The 22,106-nt window shown below is 36.3% G+C and overlaps 1 protein-coding gene across 1 annotated transcript; it reads right to left on the bottom strand.

The window, feature by feature from the left end:
• Nucleotides 1–1,564: 1,564 nt before the first annotated feature.
• cc2d1b (coiled-coil and C2 domain containing 1B) lies at nt 1,565–21,875 on the bottom strand. The gene is made up of 26 exons (XM_033982226.2): nt 21,397–21,875; nt 20,608–20,718; nt 19,528–19,666; nt 18,766–18,866; nt 17,606–17,734; nt 16,705–16,872; nt 15,141–15,462; nt 14,043–14,161; nt 12,562–12,640; nt 12,397–12,471; nt 11,401–11,540; nt 11,111–11,183; nt 10,528–10,676; nt 9,826–9,937; nt 8,801–8,973; nt 8,350–8,475; nt 7,846–7,904; nt 7,359–7,475; nt 6,723–6,796; nt 6,589–6,647; nt 6,469–6,520; nt 5,940–6,039; nt 5,744–5,834; nt 5,243–5,359; nt 4,943–4,984; nt 1,565–4,688 (listed from the first exon to the last, which is right to left on the bottom strand). Exons 2-25 carry the CDS (start codon nt 20,668–20,670, stop codon nt 4,979–4,981), a joined length of 2,643 nt encoding a protein of 880 aa, XP_033838117.1. The 5' UTR covers nt 20,671–20,718; nt 21,397–21,875; the 3' UTR covers nt 1,565–4,688; nt 4,943–4,978.
• Nucleotides 21,876–22,106: the final 231 nt, after the last annotated feature.

The following is a 22,106-nucleotide window of genomic DNA, read 5'->3' on the forward strand; positions in this document are numbered from 1 at the left end:
CTGATGGGGGCCATTGGCACAGATTGGCAAAACTTTTCCATCAGTCAGCGTCAGGGCAGGTGTGACTCAAGAGAACTTTTTAATGTAATATTCAAAGGAACTACAAGATTTAGATTTTAAATTCGATAAACAAGAATAATCTGTGTCCCCAGATATGAACAAGGTAAACATGTTCAAATCTAATATAGCTTTTACTGATAACAATTCTAATGCTGATCTATTTGTAATAACAGAAACATTGGACATGGCCATGTTGTTTGTCATTTGATGTTTTGATTTTCAAGATGATTATTCAGTCAGAAAGCACAATGAGTCTCTCATTTGGGTTGCCAGTTCCAAAGCTGAAATCCAGTCATTTTAAACCTAAAAAGGACTCTACAATCCTCATTACCTAAACCCCAGCACCTGCAGCCACTCATCAATCTGCAGTATATGCTCTCCACATGCTGAGAATGAGGAGAACTTGTAGGCGTCCTCAGTTTAAGACAGTGGCAGTCAGTTGTGATTGTGTTGGAGAGCATGAAGGTAAAATCTCAATGTGCAGGTGACTTTTTGTTGGTTTTGTTCCTTAAAGAGTGTGTTATCGCTTCAGCATCTCAGATCAACTTTCATATTTAATACTGTCCAAATAAATTATTAATGTGAAATGATGGGAGCTTTCAGGGAAGAATTGTTCTTGGCAATAACACAAATTTTACAAAACAAAAAAAGACTGAGATAAATTTAAGAAAAAAGAAATCACAGTCATAGAATTAACCATAACATTTATTTATTGATCCAGTTCAGTTTCATTCATAACAACTGACATTTAGTTGGCATTTCAAAATAAGGCTCCACTTTACAATAACAGAGTAAAGTGGTACCTTAACTTAGTGAGTGACATCTTTAATCTTTGTAAACAAAGATTCAAAATTAAAACAAAAATACTATGGCAAAATAATATGCAATTTGATTTAACTGAATAAAACTATGGAAATGTATTGACCAGTCACATCAGTAATTAGATATTTATACTTTTGAGGTAAAAAGTTGGCTGCATGGCTCAGAAAGGAAATATATTAATGTGTTTAAAGGTGCACTATATAACTTTACAACTGGAGGGTCTGCCACCTGCTCGTCTCCAGGGAGATGTGATTTCTTTGTCTGAAATGTCCCACAGTATAGCATTAAACATATTCATCTTTCATTTATTCACTTACGGCTGTTTTTATTGCAAAGAAAATTCCTTGTATGCAGGTCTCCTCTCCACAGATCTGACCTGTAATTTGGCCTGGGGGAGTTACCTTCTTGTCTCCGTGGAAATAGATGAGTTTAATGGCAAACTGTGGAACATTTTAGGGAAGGCAATAACTCCATGGAGACAAACCCCAAAGTGACAGTCCCTCCTCACAATTTACACAGTGCACCTTTAAAAGAAAACATTTTATTAAAACATTTCAATTAAAATTTTAAATTCTTCAAAATTTGTCAATATGTTTATAATAAGTGAAGAACAATAGGGTAATTTGGCAAATACAAAATTTAGTACCGGTAGTTATAATAAGTTGCATCAGGGAGGGAATATGATGAAAAAAAATAATTATAGTAACATATTTAAGGTGAGCTGGCCCTTTAATTTTTTATAATAATAATAATAAATTTGACAGATACATTTTCTTAGATAGTACACTGATGCAATTGCATTTATAAACCACAGTTGGGAGAAAACAAAGGTGCAAAAAAAAAGTTAAAGGCACACTATGTAACTTTTCTGGTGAGGGATTCAGCACCTGCTTATCTCCATGGAGATTTTATTCTTTTGCCACGAATATTCCACAGTATGGCTTTAAATGTGTCACTCTTGCTTCAATGCCAGGTGCTTTTATAGCATTTTTCCTGTGAGTGGACTCGCCTCTCCACAGATCTGACCTTGACCTTGAAGTATGACCTGCTTATCTCCATGAATATATATGATATCTATTGCTTTACTGTGGAATATTCAAGGTAAAGCATAAAGCAATAGATGTGTAAAGTGTGATGTTACTTCCGGGTCCATCAGCTGATTGAAAACAATGAACAGGGTTACAATTTCCTTTTTTTTTTTTTTTTTTTTTTTTTTTTAACAACACATCTCCCTTAAAAAAAGATTAGAGTTGTGTTAAGCTAACTGGGTTATAAGTATGGATCTATGGTTATAAGGGTAACAAAGTGTTGAGGTAAGAAGCTAGGCTAGGCGGTTAGCGTTAGCGGTTACGGCAGTTAATGAGTCATACACACTGGTAATCCCATGTTATGATAGATTATTACTATATTATTTACATATTTCATACAGTTTGTGGTTAAGCATACACTTTTGAAAGGTAATTGTCTCTTGTTTGATCAATAAGGAACAAAAACAAGTTTCTCTTTGGACCCGGAAGTGACATCATCACTTAACACTATAACATCCACAGAGTCAAGCAGACAGTCGACCCTCCTCCGGAAAAGTTACATCGTACATCTTTACATCAGTTTAAAAACAGGAAAACTACTGTACCATTTCTATTAGCTCTACGATTCTCTCCTTGGCAAACTGCTCCTACAATATGACAACAAAGGGATTTTTACAGTAGGATTTTATGTGGTACAAAAATAGTATGATTTAGGTTTGCAACAGAATATTTTTATGGGGGTATTAACAGCTAACTCATAACATATTTCGATGACTATGTTACCTTCAATTTTTTGGGAAAATGCTGTATTCGCATGAACATGTCTTATAAGTTGCTGGGGTATCACTTTGCTCTCTGCGCTAAGTAACTCCCCCTTCAGAGAGCCAATATATAATAATTGGTGTGCAGTTTGTTAATGAAACTACAGCACATCGCATCAGGTTTTTGAAGCTGTCGTACCACATACTATCCTACTTTAAAAATCTGCTCTCAAATGTAAACGTATCAGCTGTGTGCTCCTGCTCCTCTGTACCATAGCACAAATAATAAAACATTGATTAATATTATTAGTTTAGAGTTTAGACAGACAACAGTCAACAGCAGCAGCAGCTCAAGGCATTTCAGCAACAGTGATTGACTTTGGTTAAGTGCATAGTTTATTTACATAGGAGACAGCTGTATTTGATTATTAGACTCTTCTGAGGAAGGTTGCAGCAGGAAAAGCTAAAGTCGACACCAAACTCTTTCAAACAGAGACCGTCCTTGAGGATCGGGAGTCTGTGTTATCTGTTCACATAAGAATCAAACTTAAAGGTTCTATATTACACTAAACTGATTCTTGTGAGCTTTTAGGCATGTTAGAATGTTGTTTCCTCCTCAAAAACACCATGTGATGTAATGAAGTGGCAGTTTTCAAGTTAAAAGTTAACCTTTGACCTTTGATTTAGTAGAGATTAGCTATTCCAGAGCTCAAGTTATACAAATGATTCTAGTGAAGGTGTATAAAGTTTAAAAACACAGTGGAGCACTTGACATGTATTACCACATGACAAAATAAGTCAGGGTGTTTTCTGTTTGAGAGAAGAACTCAGCCTAAATATGCAGTTTGTGTGTTATTCATGTGTGAATGAAACAAAACAAAACCAAAGTATGTTTTTGACGAGGAAACAACATTATTACATAGATCAGAAAACAGCATAATATAGGCCCTTTAAACTTGGCATTGCCTGGAGGACTAAAGGAGAGTAAAGGAGTTTGTCATTGTATTTGAAGAGGCTTGTGACATCAGTTTAACCATAGTCTGGTGCACACATTTGGCTGTTTTAGACCAGTAACCAGACAGTAGAGTGGTATTAAAAAGCCATGTAGAAAGTTTAGTTGTAAAAGAAGGTTGATTCAGTGCATGGCTAATTCAAGAGCATAAAAGTGGGACTAAACATCTAAACTCCACCCACAACCATCTTTCAAATAGTGCTGCTAAACTGAGTAGTATCAGGAGGACTAAAGAAAAAAGAGGGGGAAGGAGGGGTGGGGTTTAGAGATAAAAGGAACAGTGTGATTGGTCTAACATGTAACCACACTTCAAACTCCTCCCCTGCAGCCAGGTCTTTGTAATCAGAAACACCTAGCTGTAATTAGAGCAGTCCTGTGTGATGTCACCAGCTACTAGAAATTGCAGTGGCCACTGAGATTCAGGATTTTTTTTTTTCCCAAGAAAGCTGTACATTTACCTAGTTTGCACTAAAGTTGCCAAAAATGACTAGGAACAGTAGATAATGTTATTAAAGCATCATATAAACAGTTCAGCAGCAAAAAGGTGTATTTAGTGTTTAGTTCCACTTTAAGGGCTACCAGTGCAGAAATGTATCCAAAAGATTGAAAGTTCTACTATTTAGTTGTGGGGCAGAAACCACTGGGTTTTCAAGAATCAGACTGCGACTAAATTCACACCCAGTTTAGTGTTTCTTTAAACTTCCTATTTGAAATTATGAAAGTGATACTGAGGCTTCTTTGCATCTTTACCCAATTACAAAGGCTTTAGACAATTTACAAAGTCATCAGATGTTTGTCCTTCATTCCATTAACAACTCACCAACACAAGGACCCTATGGTACAGACCCTAAACCCCCAAGGTCCAGTCCAGTCCAGTCCTGGTGCAGACCCGGTTCAGTCCTCTGTTGTTGGAGCTTGTGTCTCAATGTGCAAAAGTCTAAAAGGAGCCACACCTGTGAACAGTGTTGTGCTCTTTCTCTGAGAGTTTGATTGGATCAGGTCAATCTGGAAAATACAAACAGATAATGTTAATTATATGTAGTATACTACATAAGTGAAAAAGAAAGAAAGAAAACTGACATACATTTTGCAGCACAGTAACAACTATAGTTATTTATATGACTATTTTTATGGGTTGTTTTTTTTTAGTTACTAGAATTTAAGTTTGGAAACACACTGTTGCATTATACATTTGCACCCAAAAAAGCAAAAGTATTAATAACAGTAGTAGCATTATATTTAGAGAAGTTTAATTTTACCTTTCATTTGAACTTGTTTCTTGCAGCACATTTAAACTAGACCTGAAAGAGAAAATGGTCCATGTTAAATCTTTGTATTGGATGTACAGATGTATGTAACAGTATTGTCCAGTTAGATATTAGTTCATTTTATTAGTCTCCCATAGTAGAAATGTCTTTGGAACAGGGGGGAGCGCTCAAAACTTCACAGATGTATGTAACAGAATAGTGTAATAGAAGTACAGATGTATGTAACAGAATAGTGTAATAGAGGTACAGATGTATGTAATAGTACTGTATGACTGGATGTAGCCCTCTCACCTGGTCGATGACCAACCACTTGAGGGAGCTGGTCTGGAGCTCTGTCCCGCTCAGAGGCTCTCGAAGACGGACCTTCACGTCCACTCGGCCCCCGGTGTGTTTACGACCATCCATCACCTCAAACACACAGAGAATGTTTAGATATTTTTTGCAGTGGAAAATATTTATTCTCTGAGTTATTTTATTCTATGCTTTGCCATATTATCCAAATTAGACTTTTATGAGCTTTTAACTATGTTATAAGTGTTCTCTTATCAACTTGTATTTTAAGTGTTTCATAAATGTTTGAGTAGTTCTGCATTGCCCTGCATTCAATCAATCAGTCAAAAAACAACTAAAATTAATAGTGAGTGAACAACATTATAACATGACTAAAAATGTCCTCTTTACGTAGTTTTTAATCTACCAGTATATTGCGGTTTGCAAAGCACAACAATGTAAAAGTATGTCCTTTTAAGTAAAGTGTGCCATTTTCTTTTATTTAATAATTCATAATTTCACCTCCACGATCTCCCTAATTTCGCTCTGATTTTCCAGGCCTTCCAGTTTGACCACTGCTGTCCCGATCGGTTTGTCGCTTCGCAGAAAACCACTGAAAACAGATAATTGCAAGCACAGTCTATTTAAAAATTGACTACAATATCACATCTTTTACACTGACCCAGAGGAGAGTGCCCCCTGCTGTTCAGAGACTCACCCTTTATGAAACAGCTCCAATTTTAAGCCTTTAGATGTTACCAGACGCCTGAATCCTCTGTGGTTTCGGTTTATTGTTAATGTGAAGTTCTGGTTGTACTCTGAAAGATGAAAACAGGGTAAACATGGGTGATATTTTAAATTTAACCTCACCAATCACAGTCTACTATACACAGATATAAGACCACATGGTAATATAAAAAAGTACTAAGATTTAATGTTGCAAATCCCATTCTATTGCCTGAAGTGTTTTTTTTTTTAATTATCATTATTATTATCGTAGTATTGTAACCAGTATTGAGCTTTAAAATCAAGCTTGAAATTTTTGTGTTGTCACAACACTAATCTATACATACCGGTACTTTTGTTTGTTCAAATCATGCACGGTTATGTTGAAATCATTAAGTTTATCTTTATACAATTGGATATAAAATTATAATAAACTTTTGGACAATATAAGCAAAACATTACAAATTTTACAATATAATATTATCACCTAAAACACCTGCACATAGAGTAAGTTTTCTCACCTGGACAGTTTGTGTTCTTGATGACAGATGTTTTGTGCTTCTGTGGCTGCTCCTGAAAAGCATCAAAACATTTGAAGATTTGAGAAAATAAAAAGTCTAAATGTGTCCCAAATCACTTACTGTACTGGGGTAGGGAAAGTCAAACTTTATAAAGGCATCCAAGTCATTCGTTTGGATGCCTGTAAAAACAAACATTTTAATAATGTATCAGTAATGACATTTTTAAATCATTACAATGGTTTAGTTTTCCTTACCATTGGGGGCAGGTAGATTAATTCCTTTGACAATCATAACCACCATCTCTGTACTGCTCAGTTCTGGGAATATACTGCAAATAAGAGACAACAAATAAATGTAATAGAGAATATAAAAAATACACTGTAATATCTTCATAAGCAAATAGGCTTAGTCGCTATTAGGTTAAAAATCATTTGGTGCAGGCGTTCCTCATCTGTTCAGACTGATACCCCCAAAATAACCATACAGACAACGTGAGACCCCTACTGTATAACAAAGTTAATGTCAATCATCATTTCTAGTGGGTCAATATTTAAAGTCTAGTTTAATAATATTTATTTACGAGCGCTGCTCCTGATTTTTACTGTACAAAACAATACAAAATACAAAAATCTTCCTCAGTTAACTTTTTATATCTGTACTGAAGCAAGACAAAGTTTGCTCAAATACATGTAAAAATATACTAAATTAGATAGCTTAATAAAATTATTATTCTTATTTTTAAATGACTTTTTTAAATCATCTATGCAACCTTCTGCTTAGTGCCCTGCTTCTTTGTGAGTTTATGATTTGGTGCATGAAGAAACAGGAGGAATGTTTTGACAGGCACATTACCCATTTTTTATGCAGTTGATTAGTAAAATATATAGTACCCGACAGTGTGTAATGCCCTCTCCTCAAAGTGGTGTTTAGGAGGTGGTAACCCTCTACTATGACTCAGCTTCAGCAGCTCCAGGCTCTTCTTACAGCTCTCTGCCATTTTCTCAAACCTGGAACCAACAATAAACAGACAATATTAATAGTTACTGTTGTTTAATTGATATTTAACTGATGAAAAAGTGGCTGCCAATCTGTGCCATCAACCCCTCTAACCACCACCAATCACTCACACACAACATTCACACAAGGTGAGGTGGGTGAAATAACAATTAGTTAAGTCAGAGCCTGATTGAACAGAATTGAACCAGGACTCCTATGGCCATACTGCCTGAAAATGTCTGATCTCATGCTTTGAGTGTCTTAAAATGCTCTATATAAACCCATTGCATTTTTATTATTATAGTTATTAACAGCTCTACCACCTGAGTTCCCACTGTCTGTAATATAAACCAAACATATAAACTGAGACACTGTACTCACTTGGTTGTCTCTTTGACGTTGCCCAAATGAGTGAACTGCTTGGAGTGAGTCATGCATTTCTACAAACAGAAACAGGAGGAGATACAACAGACATTTAAAGAAAAAAAGTTAAGTTGGCACATTACTGAACTCAAATGATCCCCACAAAGTATAACAATTTGCCTGGAAAATCCGGAATCATATCCCTCAATATATTTTATACAGAGGGATGTCAGTCTGGTCCCCACTTCCTCTGTTACATCTCGCTCATTGATTCTGCACAAATCTGCTATGTTTTTCAGTCCCCTGTGATATTTTCCCTTTTTTTCTCAAAAGCATCAAGATTTATTTTGATATGGCCAGACCATGTGTGTACCCTGATGAGCTAATCTAGTCAATCAAGCCCATCTGAACTCACATCTTCATAAAATATTCAAGAAGTGTATATTCTGGATTCCAGGCAATATTACAATGCTAAGAAGTACACAAAAAACAAACAGAATAAATAAAATAACTGTTGCTTGCCTCATACTGCTCTTGGAGGATCTTGGTGAGCTGAGCATAAATTTGCTCTGATTTCTCTGAGATCTGAACGTCGCTGTGGTGAACCATGATGAAATCATCCTCCTCATCACCAGGGGGCGACGGAATCTACAGCATAAGAGAAAACACATTTGGATCAGTTTTTGCTTGTTATACGTTGATACATATAACTGTTCAGATAACAATAACACGTGTGAGGTCAATCATTATGAGACCTTCTGGGCCATTCAGTAAATAGTCTTGAAGTGATCAATCGTGCATGTTCCTGTTTAGGAGTTAGAGAGATGTAAAGGTAGTAAAGTAAAGGAAGTCTAATGTTGTGACGTCACGCGAACCCAGCCTACTGTGATGCATTTATATCATGTATTATAAAGTAACCTGTGATTCCCATGCATAATATTGACCCATTTGTCTCACATGTATTTGACCCCACCTGGCTGATGTCCACAGCTCTCCCCCCTCGAGCTGCTTCGATCATGGGCTCCAGTCCTTTGGCTTTCCGCAGCAGAGTTTTGGCCTGGTCCAGCTCGTTTTTCTGTTTGGCCTGAAGAGCCGCCTTCAAAAACTGCTTCCTCCTGTTCTCCAAAAGCTGCACCTGCTCTGCGGCTGGAAATGGAGAAATATTATAACTTAAAGGGAGACATATTATTTAAAATCGACTGTGACCATATTAACATTCCATTTTGATTGATTCATGGATGTTCACTCAAGCCTGCAATGCCAGACAATACAGGATAACTTGCTCATTAATTTCTGTTTTCACCTACCCTCTGCCCACAACACAGATAAATAACAAGTCAATACTGTGCAGACCTATTTAAAATTAAATTGAAGATGGATTTCAGTACTTCCCTGCTTATATTTTTAGATAGACATACAGGTTTTAAACTAAACCTAAAAACAGACCAAACTAAATCTTGGCTTATGGAAGCATATTTGAGAACCACAACCAGTTGGTACATGTTTTTTGATTACTAGGGAGGAAGATTAAATAGATTTCTGAAAAAAAAAAAAACACAAGGCCGGGTGCTATTAATAAAGATTGTAACATGATGAAAGTTAGAAAAGCCATTTTAATGAGGGGGTATTTACTTCCATGGGGTATTAACTGCTAACGCATAACATATTTAACATATTTAGATCATCATGTTACCTTTTATAGTTTTGAAATTGGTCTATTCACGGAAAACAACATACTAACATATTTTATTTATGTTTCATTTTTTTGATGCCCTCCCCTTGCTCTCCACACTAATCCCTTCTCCTTTACAGTGCTATCACATTACAATCGCTGTGCATTCCACTATTAATAATAATAATACACTATTAATAATAATAATATATATAAAACCTCTTCATGCATGTTTTTGATGAAGGAACACTGTTACAACATGGTAGAAAAGCTCCAAAAAGTACATTTTGCATAATACCCCCTCTTTGAGTAACATAGTGACTCACATGTAGGAGAGAGTGCATCCTTCTGAGATCTTCGGTCTGGAGATGGGGTCCTCTTCTTCTGTGGAGCTGGCGGCAGGTCCAGTAGTAGCTTTTTGGGCTCCTCTGGCTTTGACTAAAGACAAAAATTCCATTAAAAAAGAACTCAGAGAAAATAGTAAAAATGTATTAACTTATTAAATTCAAGTACAAAATTCAGATATTTTCAAAGCTGTAATTTTCTGAAGGATGCTAGATTGTTTACATGCACACCAAAAATCTAATCATCATCTGTTTTCTGGAGTTATCAAATTACTGAAATCAATGTCATGTAAACAGTTATATCTGATGTAGAAATCAACTGGTATGGTTTTTTTTACATGGCCAGTGACAACTGTTTTGAATCCAGGGCAACCAGTGAGCAATAAGATCTACCGATATTTTTTGGTCGATATGTAGGACCAATTTTTTTCCCCAAATTATGTCATTTAAATTTACCACAAACTCGTCCACAGCCTTTTTTATCGCAAACCTATAAAAAAAGCTATGTAGCCAAGTTTTATAGTAGCAAACACAAAATGTAAACGCTTGAAAGCTCATTTTAAAATAATTGCTCTTTGACCACTGTTAAAATTCATTCATTAACTGACAGATCTCACCATATGCTTTGCATTATCAGATTTCAACAGACACATTTGGGTTATCTGATTTCTCTAGTTGTCTAACCTCGCCTTCCTGCTCCTCTCCCTCTTCTTCTTCTTCTTCTTCTGCAGTTTGGTTGACGTCTGTAGAGGCCAGTTTGTGAGCAGCCTCCAAAGCCACCACTATCCCCTGATTTGCCTCTGGAGTTTTCTGTCCGGGGATCGGAGGGAAGCCTGACAAATGAAACACAATTTAATGGCATTGACCATATTTATGAAAAGTTATAGTGAAGTTTACAAATTAACTTTTCTTTTTTGTAAAAATGATAACAAAAACCTATTTTCAAATCATATTTTCTCTCATTTAGTAAGTTCAAAAAGACAAATCTGATGCACTGAGGACAAACTGGGAATGACAGTGTAAGTGTCTGTAAAATTGCCAATAACAGATAACAAATAAACCATTCCTACAACTTTTTTACTGGATTTTTTTTTATATAGGAAAGTGAAATGTGTGAGCTGTTTAAAGGCCAGTGCACACCCAAGTACAACAGCAGTGAGAGGAGAGGAAAGACTGGAGCAGTTTAATGCCAAAGGGTATCAGTAGCAATTTAAAAAGGGTAAAAAATGCATAACAAACACATAAACTAATATTAAAACCAACTCACCAGGAGGAACTGGGAGCTCATCAAAATTAACCACTTTTCCTGCCTTGTGAGCTCGAATGGCATTCTGGTATTGCTGTAAAAAATGAAAAATTGAAACATCAAGAAAGCTGTCAGGTTAAAAAGACCATAAACCAGGTCTAAAGCACATCGAAAGTAGGACTAAAGCAGGACTAAAGCAGGACTAAAGCAGGACTAAAGCAGGACTAAAGCAGGACTAAAGCAGGACTAAAGCAGGCCTAAAGCAGGCCTAAAGCAGAGCTAAAGCAGGTCTAAAACAGGACTAAATATACCTTGGCGATGCGGTCGTGCATGCGAGCTTTGCGCTCATCCCCATTGGCTTTGGCCTGAGCTGAAGCCTCCAGATATTTGGCCTTTCTCTGTTCAAGAGCCTCCAGCGCATCTTTTGGAGGAGGAGGTGCAGAGGAGGCAGCTACAGCAAGTAAATAAACGTAATGTATTATAATGATTTTAGAATAGTTTAGTATAGTGTCTATTCCTTAGTATCAAAATTAAGTTTGAAATTTTAGTATCATGACAAGTATATATATATATATATATATATATATATATATATATAAAAAATATCATTGTGGTATCGAAATCGGTATTGAGTATAGTGTCTATTCCTTAGTATCAAAATTAAGTTTGAAATTTTAGTATCATGACAAGTATATATATATATATATATATATATATATATATACACTTGTCATGATACTAAAATTTCAAACTTTATTTTGATACTAAGGAATAGACACTATACTCAATACCGATTTCGATACCACAATGATATTTTTTTTTTAAACACAGTAGAACACAATAGAATGACATTTTCAACATTAAATAATACCACTTTATTTTATATTATCATGTGGTGTTATATCTAATCCCTCAGTCATTCCGGTAGGTTCCATAGTGGTCCATGGGTGTATACTAGTCTGTGTGGTCTTATACTAGTTCTGATACAGTTCAATATCATTCTAAAGCTCTTCAGGAAAGGTTATTTGTGTCCTGTGAATGTTTTTTAGTATCAATACTTCAAATGAATATCTAGTTTTGAATAGTTTTAGTATTAATTAGTATCTCATTTTTTTTTGTACTTTGACAACCCTAGTCTAGTGTAATCCCTCAGTTGTCCGGGTAGGATCCATAAGAAAAGAAAGATATAAAGCAGTGTCCACCACTATCAATATCTCCATGAAGACAAGCAGGGGGCAGACCCTCCATCAGAAACTATGCATACTTCACCTTAAAAGTCTATCATCAATATTTTGAGTTAGTGTTACCTGGAGCAGCAGAGGGCGCTGGTGGAGCAGCTTGTGAAGGAGGGTCTTTCACAGGAGCAGAGTTTCCTCCAGAGCCTACAGGAAAAAATGTATTACCAACACCAAAACAAACATGTAGGATATGTATAGTTATATCTGTTAATCACATTTAGTTTGTGTTCTTACCCTGTTTTAGGGATGGTGGGAGATTACTGAGGTCCACAGATTCTCCTCTCCCCAATGCCTCCAACACTGCATCAAAGCCCTGCACAAAACAGCAAACATACCCAAGATTTCTTCTAAACGTCTGATTTTTATTTTCCATTTTTCAATAAATCAAAACTGTGCCAGTATTACTTGTGAAATGTGTTGCAATAGTCCAGATAAATGCTTTCAATGCACAGAAGGCTGGAGATAAATAACACAGGAAGTAGAGTCGTTTTTACTGTAGCAGCAGTTTCATCCCAATCCTCACTGTGTAGATTTATGTAAAGAGACACATGTGAAGATCTACTCTCATCTTTTTACTCTTAAAGAACACTTAAACTGGATTAATAGTGCTGTTTTTGTGGACTAGGAGTCAAATTCTAATGGGTAATATGGATGAGAATGGTGCAGTTGAACTTTACAACTTTACGAGAGGTGAGTAATACTTTTTTTTTTTTTGTCCATCACTCCATTTGCCCCTGATGCTCTGTTCTGTTGGCTGGTACAGTGGTGATGTTTTGTGGTTATGATATGACCGAGCAGCTCAGAGTAGCATTGATACCACACACACGAACTCAGGGCTTAAATTGGGCAAATTGTCCTGTAGTGTGCGGTGGGCCTAATACCAATTTTGGTCGACTAAGACACCATCAACTGATTAATTGACTAAAAGACTAAAGCACTATGGCCCTAATAAAAAGCAGAGATAGTAGTTTTAGCTGGTTGCATTAAAAGTGAATAGGATGGGATACCCTACCCCCAAAAGGCGTGTGTAGGGAGCAGCACATCCTGCGCAAGTAGATTTCATAAAATTACTTGACGCAAGCATATGGCGCATGTCCCATTCAAAAAACATAGATGGCATTCATTTGTTGTTGTATTTGTGCAATTACCACCAGCACAACGTATTTCCTCCAATTATGTATTGTTTGAGGGAAATTGTTTGTGCTTTGAACTTGATTTTGTGGCTGTCCTCGCACTGACGTGCAGCTGTGGTTTCTGGTTTACACTGGTAAACACCAATGCTGCCACTGCGTTTAGGGCCTAAAACTGTTCATCAATGGCAATATAAACAGTTTGCTGGGTGCGTGTTTGCTGTGGTAGGGTGGGCTACCATTCTTTCCTTCCTTGTCTGAAAAGCAGTTTGAAAGCTGTGCACAAGTCTGAAAAAAGTGCACATGAAAACAAAACAACAATTTGGATATTACTTTGAAAGCCAATGACGTCTCCCCTCCTCTATAGATTGAATTAATATATGACTTCATAAATATTAAGTATAAAATCTGAGTTCCATCTTGCCCCAAAACATGACATTGCGCTATAAATAAAAAATAAAATAAAGAGGTACAATTGACTGTGGATGACTAAGCCAAGAGACATGAACACAATGAAAAGTGTATGACAGTTTTAGAAGCTACTTTCCTGGAGGTAACTAGGTAAATGTGAGTAGAAATTTTCACCTTGCTGATCCTGAAGAACTGCATTGCTTGATCCTTGTCCCCCTGTTTCTTGGCACTCAAAGCGCCCATCTTGTATTCTCTCTGCCTCTCCAAAAGCATCATCCGCATGGTATCATTCACTGTCAAATTTACCAAAAAGAACAGACACATTTTATCACATGGACAAAATACGGCTGTAAAAATGCACTGTGTACGTTTTCTGATGGGGATGTTATTGTTTAGGCTGGAATGTCCCATAGTATGGGATTTAACATATCTACAAAAAAAATTTAAAACATGCATTCTTTCTGCTGCCCCCACGACTCGGCCCCGGATAAGCGGAAGAAAATGGATGGATGGACGGATGGATTCCTTCTGCGAGTTGAGTAGCTTCTTCTCAGATCTGACCTGTAACTTTGTCTGGTGGTCTTGTTTCCATGGTTTCCAAGTTTAATACTATAGTGTACTCAATTCCAGGCAAAGCAATAACATTTCTATGGAGACAAGCAGGTGGTATACCCTCCAGCTGAAAAGTTACATGGTGCACTAATAACCTGTCTGGTCTGTCATGAGTCTTTGTTTTAACATAATAATAACTGGCCTATCGTACAAATTAAATGCCCTATAGGGTTGTGATGTCACTTCGAAATTTAGGCGCATTAGCTGATTGTTATACGTTTACAATTTCCTCTTTTTTTAAACAACAAGGCGATAGCAGTTGTTTAACAATAACGGGGGTTTAAGTGTGACAGAAAGTGCACAAGGTTGAGGTCAGAAGCGAGGCTAAGGTAGAGTTAGCTGTGATTGGCAGTTAGCGAGACATACACACTGGTAATCCAATGTTATGATAGAATATTACAACATTCTTTACATATTTGTGGTTGAAAATCTGTTTTTGAAAGCCAAGTCTTGTTTGATGAAAAACTAAGGTAAAAGTTAGCTGTGAAGTTGGCGGTTGGACCCAGGAATGATATCATTACTTCCCATATACATTCCATTGCTTTAAAATTAGATGCTAACAACACACAGTGGTTTAATTTTTACTGGCGCAAAACTAATTTGACTTTATTACATGAAAACAACTGGGCATCGCTCCTTTAAGGAAACTCTGAAACTTACCATTTGTTTTGCTGTCTTGTGGTTGTTCATTACTGTTTTTTGATTCCTCTGGGGTTGGTAGCTCACTTAAATTAGCAGCAGATTCAGAAGATGGCTGTTCCTCTTCAGGGCTGCTCACCACGGTGATCTCTGGTATGGCTGGAGAGGGGGACACAGGCTCCGATTCTTCCCCAGGAGCAGTGCACTCTAGTGGGGATGAGTCTGATGAAGTGGTGGGTGCAGGTGGAGGGGGTCGTGAAGCTCCAGTGGCCACAGGGGGAGGGATGTCTGCCTCATTCACAGATCTGCCCTTTTTTACTGCAGTTAACATGGACTGGAGAGACTGGAATGAGCACAAACAGAGACAACCATTCACAATTATTTCCATGTATTTTATAGGGTCCATATAATGCTATTGTCTGATCTATGCTATAATGTTGTTTTCTTGTCAAAAACATACCTGGACTTGTGTTTTGTTTTATTCACATATGTTTAACACACAAACCCTGCATATGTAGGCTGAGTTCTTCTTTCAAACAGAAAACACTCTCTTCCACCTTGTGATGTCATGTGGTAATACAGGAAGTGTTCCACTGTGTTTTTAAACTCCATACACCTTCACTAGACTGATTTGGATAATTTCAGCCCTGGAATTGCCCATTTGTACTGAAAAAAGGTCAAAGGTAAGCCGTAAGGTGGAACACAGTATTTTGGGCTTTGGAGATGTAGACGGACTAACAATAAAGACTTACTCAAACATGTGTGAATGAAACAAAACACAACTCTAGGTATGTTGTTTATGATGAGGTAACAACATTTTAATTTATGACCTCTAAAATAAAAGATCTAAAGATCTGTTAAAAGCTACTCACAAGGTCAAGGTATTACTAAATATCCGGTATAAGTAGGAACCAGCATAACAGTCCACTGTTGACACTGTTAAAGTGGAACTAAACATTGAATCACCTTTGTTCCTACTGAACTGTGTATATCCTGTTTTAACAGCACTGTCTACTGTTGCTAGTCATTTTTTGGTATAGTGGTCAAAAACATATATAACAGAATGTGTGCTGACTCCAGTGGCCACTACAATTTCAAGTACTATGTGACCTCACAAAGGACTGCCCTGATTACAGCCAGGTGTTTCTGATTACAAATACCTGGCTGCAAGTGTCGATGCCTGTTCCTCATATGTCCAGAACCCACCCCGCTTCCCTTTCCTCCAAGCACAGCCTAGTTTAGTCCCACTTTAAAATAATATAAAAACAAACAAATAATGGGTTATTATCTATAAGACCTTTAACAAATAAAAAAAAATGTAATTATGTCAGTATAGTGTCCTATGCACAGTCCAGTATTATTACTACCGGTAATTTGATGTCAGAACAGTAGAAATTTACTAATAGTATGTATGGTGGCAGTTGTTATTTTGTAGTAGTTTGTGGTTGTTGTTGTCTTAGTAGTAGTATTTGTTGTAGTAGTAGTAGTAGTAGTTACACATATTTGTAGTAGTGTGCAGTCATTATATGTAGAAGAAAAGTTGTATTTATAATTGGCATATTAGTAGTACAAGTAGTAGACCCACCTTGAGCCCTCGTTCTATCCTCCTGACTTTTGAGGTTTCTCCTGCTGCTTTGGCGTTCTTCAATGCAGTCTGATACATGGAGATCCGCTCTTCCAGAGTGTGCTGCACAGACCCAGGTGCTGCAGAGGAAACTGAGACTGAGGGGGAGACTAAGACTGGCTGCTGCTCCTAAAGAAAAAACAGACAAGTAGCACAACCGGGTTGGTTAGGCAAACCACATGATAGAGGTGGCTGTATCTAGGGTATGTTTGATTAAAGGTCCTACATTACGCAAAATTGACTCTGTTAAGCAATGTTAAAATCCTGTCTCCTCCTCAAAACATACCTGGAGTAGTGTTTTGTTTCATTCACACATGTCTGCCTACAACTCCAAAACTCAAAATGCTCTGTTGCACCTTCTGATGTCATGAAATGGTAGTTTTCAAATTAATAGCTACCTTTTATGTTTTGTTCAAGTAGAAATAGGCAATTCCTGGCTGAAATGATCCGAATTCTAGTTATAGAATAGAGGGTGAAGGTGTATGTAGTTTAAAAACACAGTGGAGCATTCCCTGTATTGTCACATGATATCACAAGTTAGAATAGAGTGTTTTCTGTTTGAGAGATCTCAGCCTAAATATGCAGAGTTTGTGTGTGAAACCTGTGTGAATGATATAAAACACAACTTCAGGATCAGAAAACAGTGTAATATGGGCTATTTAATATACACTGTAGCTTTTGAAATATGTAAATAAATCATATATATATTTTTTTTAAATGTGAAAAATAGAACTAACAGGCTAATTCCTGATTATCGCACAATAAAAAACGTTACAATTAGATGCAGACAGCACGCAGGACATATTTTGACCATAAGAGGTGCTTATACAATATTATCTGTTTTGGGTCGTTTGTGTTGTACCAGTGTAGGAGTAGCCTCTGGAGTCACTGCTTCACTCGACTCTGCTGTTGTGACGGATGTGGTCGGACCAGATTCTTCATCCTCCTCCTCTTCCTCTTCCTCTTCACCCACCACTTCCTGAAGCTCTGCCTGGAATTGATGGTTTATTACCAGAGGTTGATAGTGCTACATGTGTTACATTTACTCCATTACATTTACTTGAGTACCTTTTCGAAGAAACTTTTTCGAGTGCTCTTCTAGCAGCATACGTTTACTCATACTTAAGAAATATTATTGAAGTAACAGTACCCTTACTTGAGGAAAAGTTTTGGTAATTCTTCCTACTGTGAGTAAATCTACAAGTGATAAAAGCTTTATGTTGACAATATGAAATGATTCAAACATTTGTTTCTTACACGGCTCTTTCAGATATGATATAGTGTCTTATTTTTGCATCCATCGTTGGAAAATACCAGATTTTTTCTTCATTATTTAATACTTTGTCCTTCAAATTACATTAGCGTCAAATTATAAATCAAACGTTACGGCCTGACAGTTACTCTTTAAGTTACTCTTACTTGTCTTGTACTTTTCCCAAATATTTTTTTTATTATTACTTGAGTAATTTCTTGGACAACTACTTTGTACTTCTATTTGAGTAATACTCAATTATACTCATTATTTTGAAGTAATGTTACTCTTATGTACAGTATTTGGCTACTCTACCCACCTCTGTTACAATAACTATAGCAGACCTCTCAAAAGTTTGGACACATCTTCTCATTCAGTGTTTTTTTTTCTTTATTTTTACTACTTTCGACATTCTACATTTTTAATATATTTGAATGTATTTTATATTCAAATATTTTTTTAATATAAATATTTATCTTGGTTCACATATTTGATGTCTTTTGTATGTGTCTAATGTAGAAAGTAAGCATAAAAAAAAAAGAAATATTTTTTTCACATTAGACTCAGGGGTTTAAATGACAACACAACATTCAAAAGGCCCATAGAGTTTAACTGAAATGTGGTCCGGTAAAACTGCATATTTGGAGTAGAGGTATGCATGAATATAGTGGGATAATGGACCTTGTCACTAATACCATAGTAGTATATATATATATATATTAAAAAAAACTTAAACTTAAGCAATTCTGGAAATGCTATAGTGTACAAACCAATAGATCTTCATCATCTTCAACATTTTCATCATCGTCATCCTCTATATCTCTCAAACATTCGTCGGCCATTCGAGCAATGTCCTCCATGGGCAAAGGTGCTGAGACCACAGAAAAACAAGAAAGTTAATGTTTAAATTCTTTACTTTTAGAATAAATATGTATTAACTGTTTATATGTGTAATACTGTGTTTCAGATGTATATTATTAGTTGAAGTAGTCATAATTAACACCAATCAGATTGTATGTCCATTTTTCTCAAATATTTTTTAAGTGATTGGATTTGTTATATTATGGGGGAGTCCTGGCCCTTTATGTAGCCCACATTTTTATCTTTTGGATGACTACAATCTAGGGTTGCGAAAAGCATTGAAAATCAGATACTAAATGATACTAAAACTAATATCTAAACATGGTACTAATTTGAGCAAGTATCAACACTGCAAAAAAATCACATTAACCGGAAAAAATCTGAGCTTTCCTGAACAGTTTTAAAGTTATTTTGAGCTGTTTGAATCCAGGCTCAAAACTGTTCTGTTTAGCTGTGCATATGACTGAAAGGCTTTTATTCTGCACTCTTCTTTTAATGTTAATTTTATGATGATTGTTTATGTTTTGATTTGTTTATGATTTGTTTGTATCGTGATTTTAATGTCATTCTTTTTCTGTAAAGGACTCTGAATTACTTTGTGTACAAATTGTGCTATACAAATAAACTTGTCTTGCTTTGCCATGCTTAGTCTACAGTTCAAACATACTTACCCTTCCCTTTGGCCTTGGCTCTCCCTCTGGCTGCAGTTTTGCCTCCAGTGAGAGCAGCCAGTTCAGCCTCCAGATCCGGGTCGTTCAGGTTTTCCTCCATCCCCTCCATCATCTCCTCTGGATCCATAAACAGCCCCATCTGAAATCAGGAAGTACCCAAGTAGGAAGTATCAAAATCCTTCTCCTGACAACAAATGCCATGGAGACCAGATACAGAGGCCTTGCTAGAGCTCAGGGTTATCAAAGTACGTTGGATTTTGAGTTCACATAAAATTATTCTGACACTATGGTAGGGTTGTCAAAAATACCCAGGTACTAATCAATAGTACAACTGTGGGTTGTCAGAAGTATTGAAAAGCAGATACTAATCGATACTAAAACTAGTATAGAATCTAGATACCCATTTGAGCAAGTACATATTACAAAAGCCACATCCACAGAAAAGAAATCCACCTTTCCTGAATAGCTTTAGAATGCTCTTGAGCTGTATCAGAAGTAAAATAGACTAGTATACGCCCATGGACCACTATGGAATCTACCTGGATGACTGAGGGATTACACACATCTAAGGCCACACAGTAATATAAATGAAAGTACTAAGGTATAATGCAAAAAATTACATTCTACTGTCTAAATAAAGAGTGTTGCCGGAATTGGTATTGGATATAGAGTCTATCTATGTAAGGACTAGTACAAGACAACATGGTGACAGAGAAGGATTTACAATTATTTGTGATGAAAATTACACTCTAAAAAAATATTGTTTATATTATCATTGTGTTATCAAAATCTGTATCATTTGCAGTTCAAGTTCCTTGTTTATTATAGATCCATTTACGTCAATGTTAGTTCACTCAGTTAAATATCTGATTAAATTATATAGGCAATAGTTTGGTAGTATTTTATATCAGTATTTATTCATTTTCTTAAAACCGACGAGTAGTCCAAGTTCAGTCCCAGTTGTTTGTTTAGCCATGGCTCTAGCTACAATGTTAGTTTTAGTATTAATATCTGATTTTTGACAATTTTAACAACCCTAGTAGTATATTAACAAAGACAATAATGCATTTATAATATTACCTGTTTGGCGGCAGCAGCACCTTGCCCCCTAGACACCGGTTCTTTCTTCTTTTTACCAAACATGATGCTGTTGATCTCTTTTCAAGTTGAATAAGTCTGTCACACTAAACCCTTTGGACAAGAAGACATTACACACTAATTGAATGTCAACAATGCTACTTGTAGAAATCACGTGAATGATTGTCACGTGCCTCTGAACTGCGCAGTATCATCCTTATAATGAATAAATACCCAATAAGCATCAAACGTTAGACTGTTAAACTGAAATAACCGTTTTATTAGCCTTGAATGGGGAAATTAAAGTAGCAATTTAATAGATATCATTGAATTGTGTTAATTTAAGTCCACACGGTATTTTCAAATTAGTAAAACAACACATATGATGCCTAAGAAACAGCAAAAGTGCAACACCTTCCCCAAAATCTTGTAAACAGCTCCCATTATTGTACTAGTGGGCAACTTTCCTCAAAAACACTTACAACTAAGCATTTATTCCCAACTCTTACATACCATTTTATTTACCTGTTAATAATATCATAATCATTATAAATGGCAGTTTAATTCACATTACGGTAGGTTTTAACAGGAATGTTGTAAGTTTTTGACAGATCACCACTTCGGGTCACAACACTCCTGTCAAATGACGTTAGCACACTGGCTAGCTGCTAGTTAGCTAAACAAATTATTGCAGTCTAAAAGTTTCCCAACAGAAACAAAGCAGATGGTCTGGGGTGTTTTTTAAAAATATGCCAAGCAGTGTTGAAATAGGAGAAAGGCAGTGGCGTTTACCTGTTAGTTCGCCACTTCATGAGTTTCAGGTCTGTCTTTCCTCAGTATTTTACATGTTTATGGAATTGTTGGAATACGCATGCGCAGAAGCAGGGAGCGCCCGAAGACAGAGGAGTAAACCCTGTGCTTTGTTTGACAGGCTAAATTTAAGACAAGATAAATCTGTATTTGTCCCAAGTTACATTGTTGATGACACAAGCACGTTTTAAAATAATTAAACGAACTGTATGCGAAATTTAGATTTTAAAAATCCTAAACATTACAAATCTATGTCCCCAGATATGAGGTAAACATGTTAAAATAAAACATTTGAAGATGTCTAATTTATTTATGTTATAAGAATTATCCTATCAGACAGCAGAATGAGTCTCACATAAGTCTCCTTTGGGTTGACAGTTTCATCTTTTAGGTTTAAATCAACTGTGATCCAGTTGGTTTAAAACTAAAAGCACTCTCTCTGATCTGAATCGTCACCCCCTAAAGCACCCCCAGCACCTGTAGCCTATCAATAATCAGTGCTAGTGCAGCCTCTGATCAAGAAGGTGTTCATTGGTAACATTCTGAAATACAACACACATACCTTTCACATAAGGTTTCAAGATAAAGCAACTTCTTCTAATGTTAAACCTTGGATTTGTTTGAGTAACTGGGGCTAAATATTTGACCAGTGTACTATCTATAAATATGTATTTAATTCATGACTTAATCAC

The sequence above is a fragment of the Periophthalmus magnuspinnatus genome, chromosome 17 (assembly GCF_009829125.3).
Source record: "Periophthalmus magnuspinnatus isolate fPerMag1 chromosome 17, fPerMag1.2.pri, whole genome shotgun sequence".
NCBI lineage: Eukaryota > Metazoa > Chordata > Actinopteri > Gobiiformes > Gobiidae > Periophthalmus > Periophthalmus magnuspinnatus.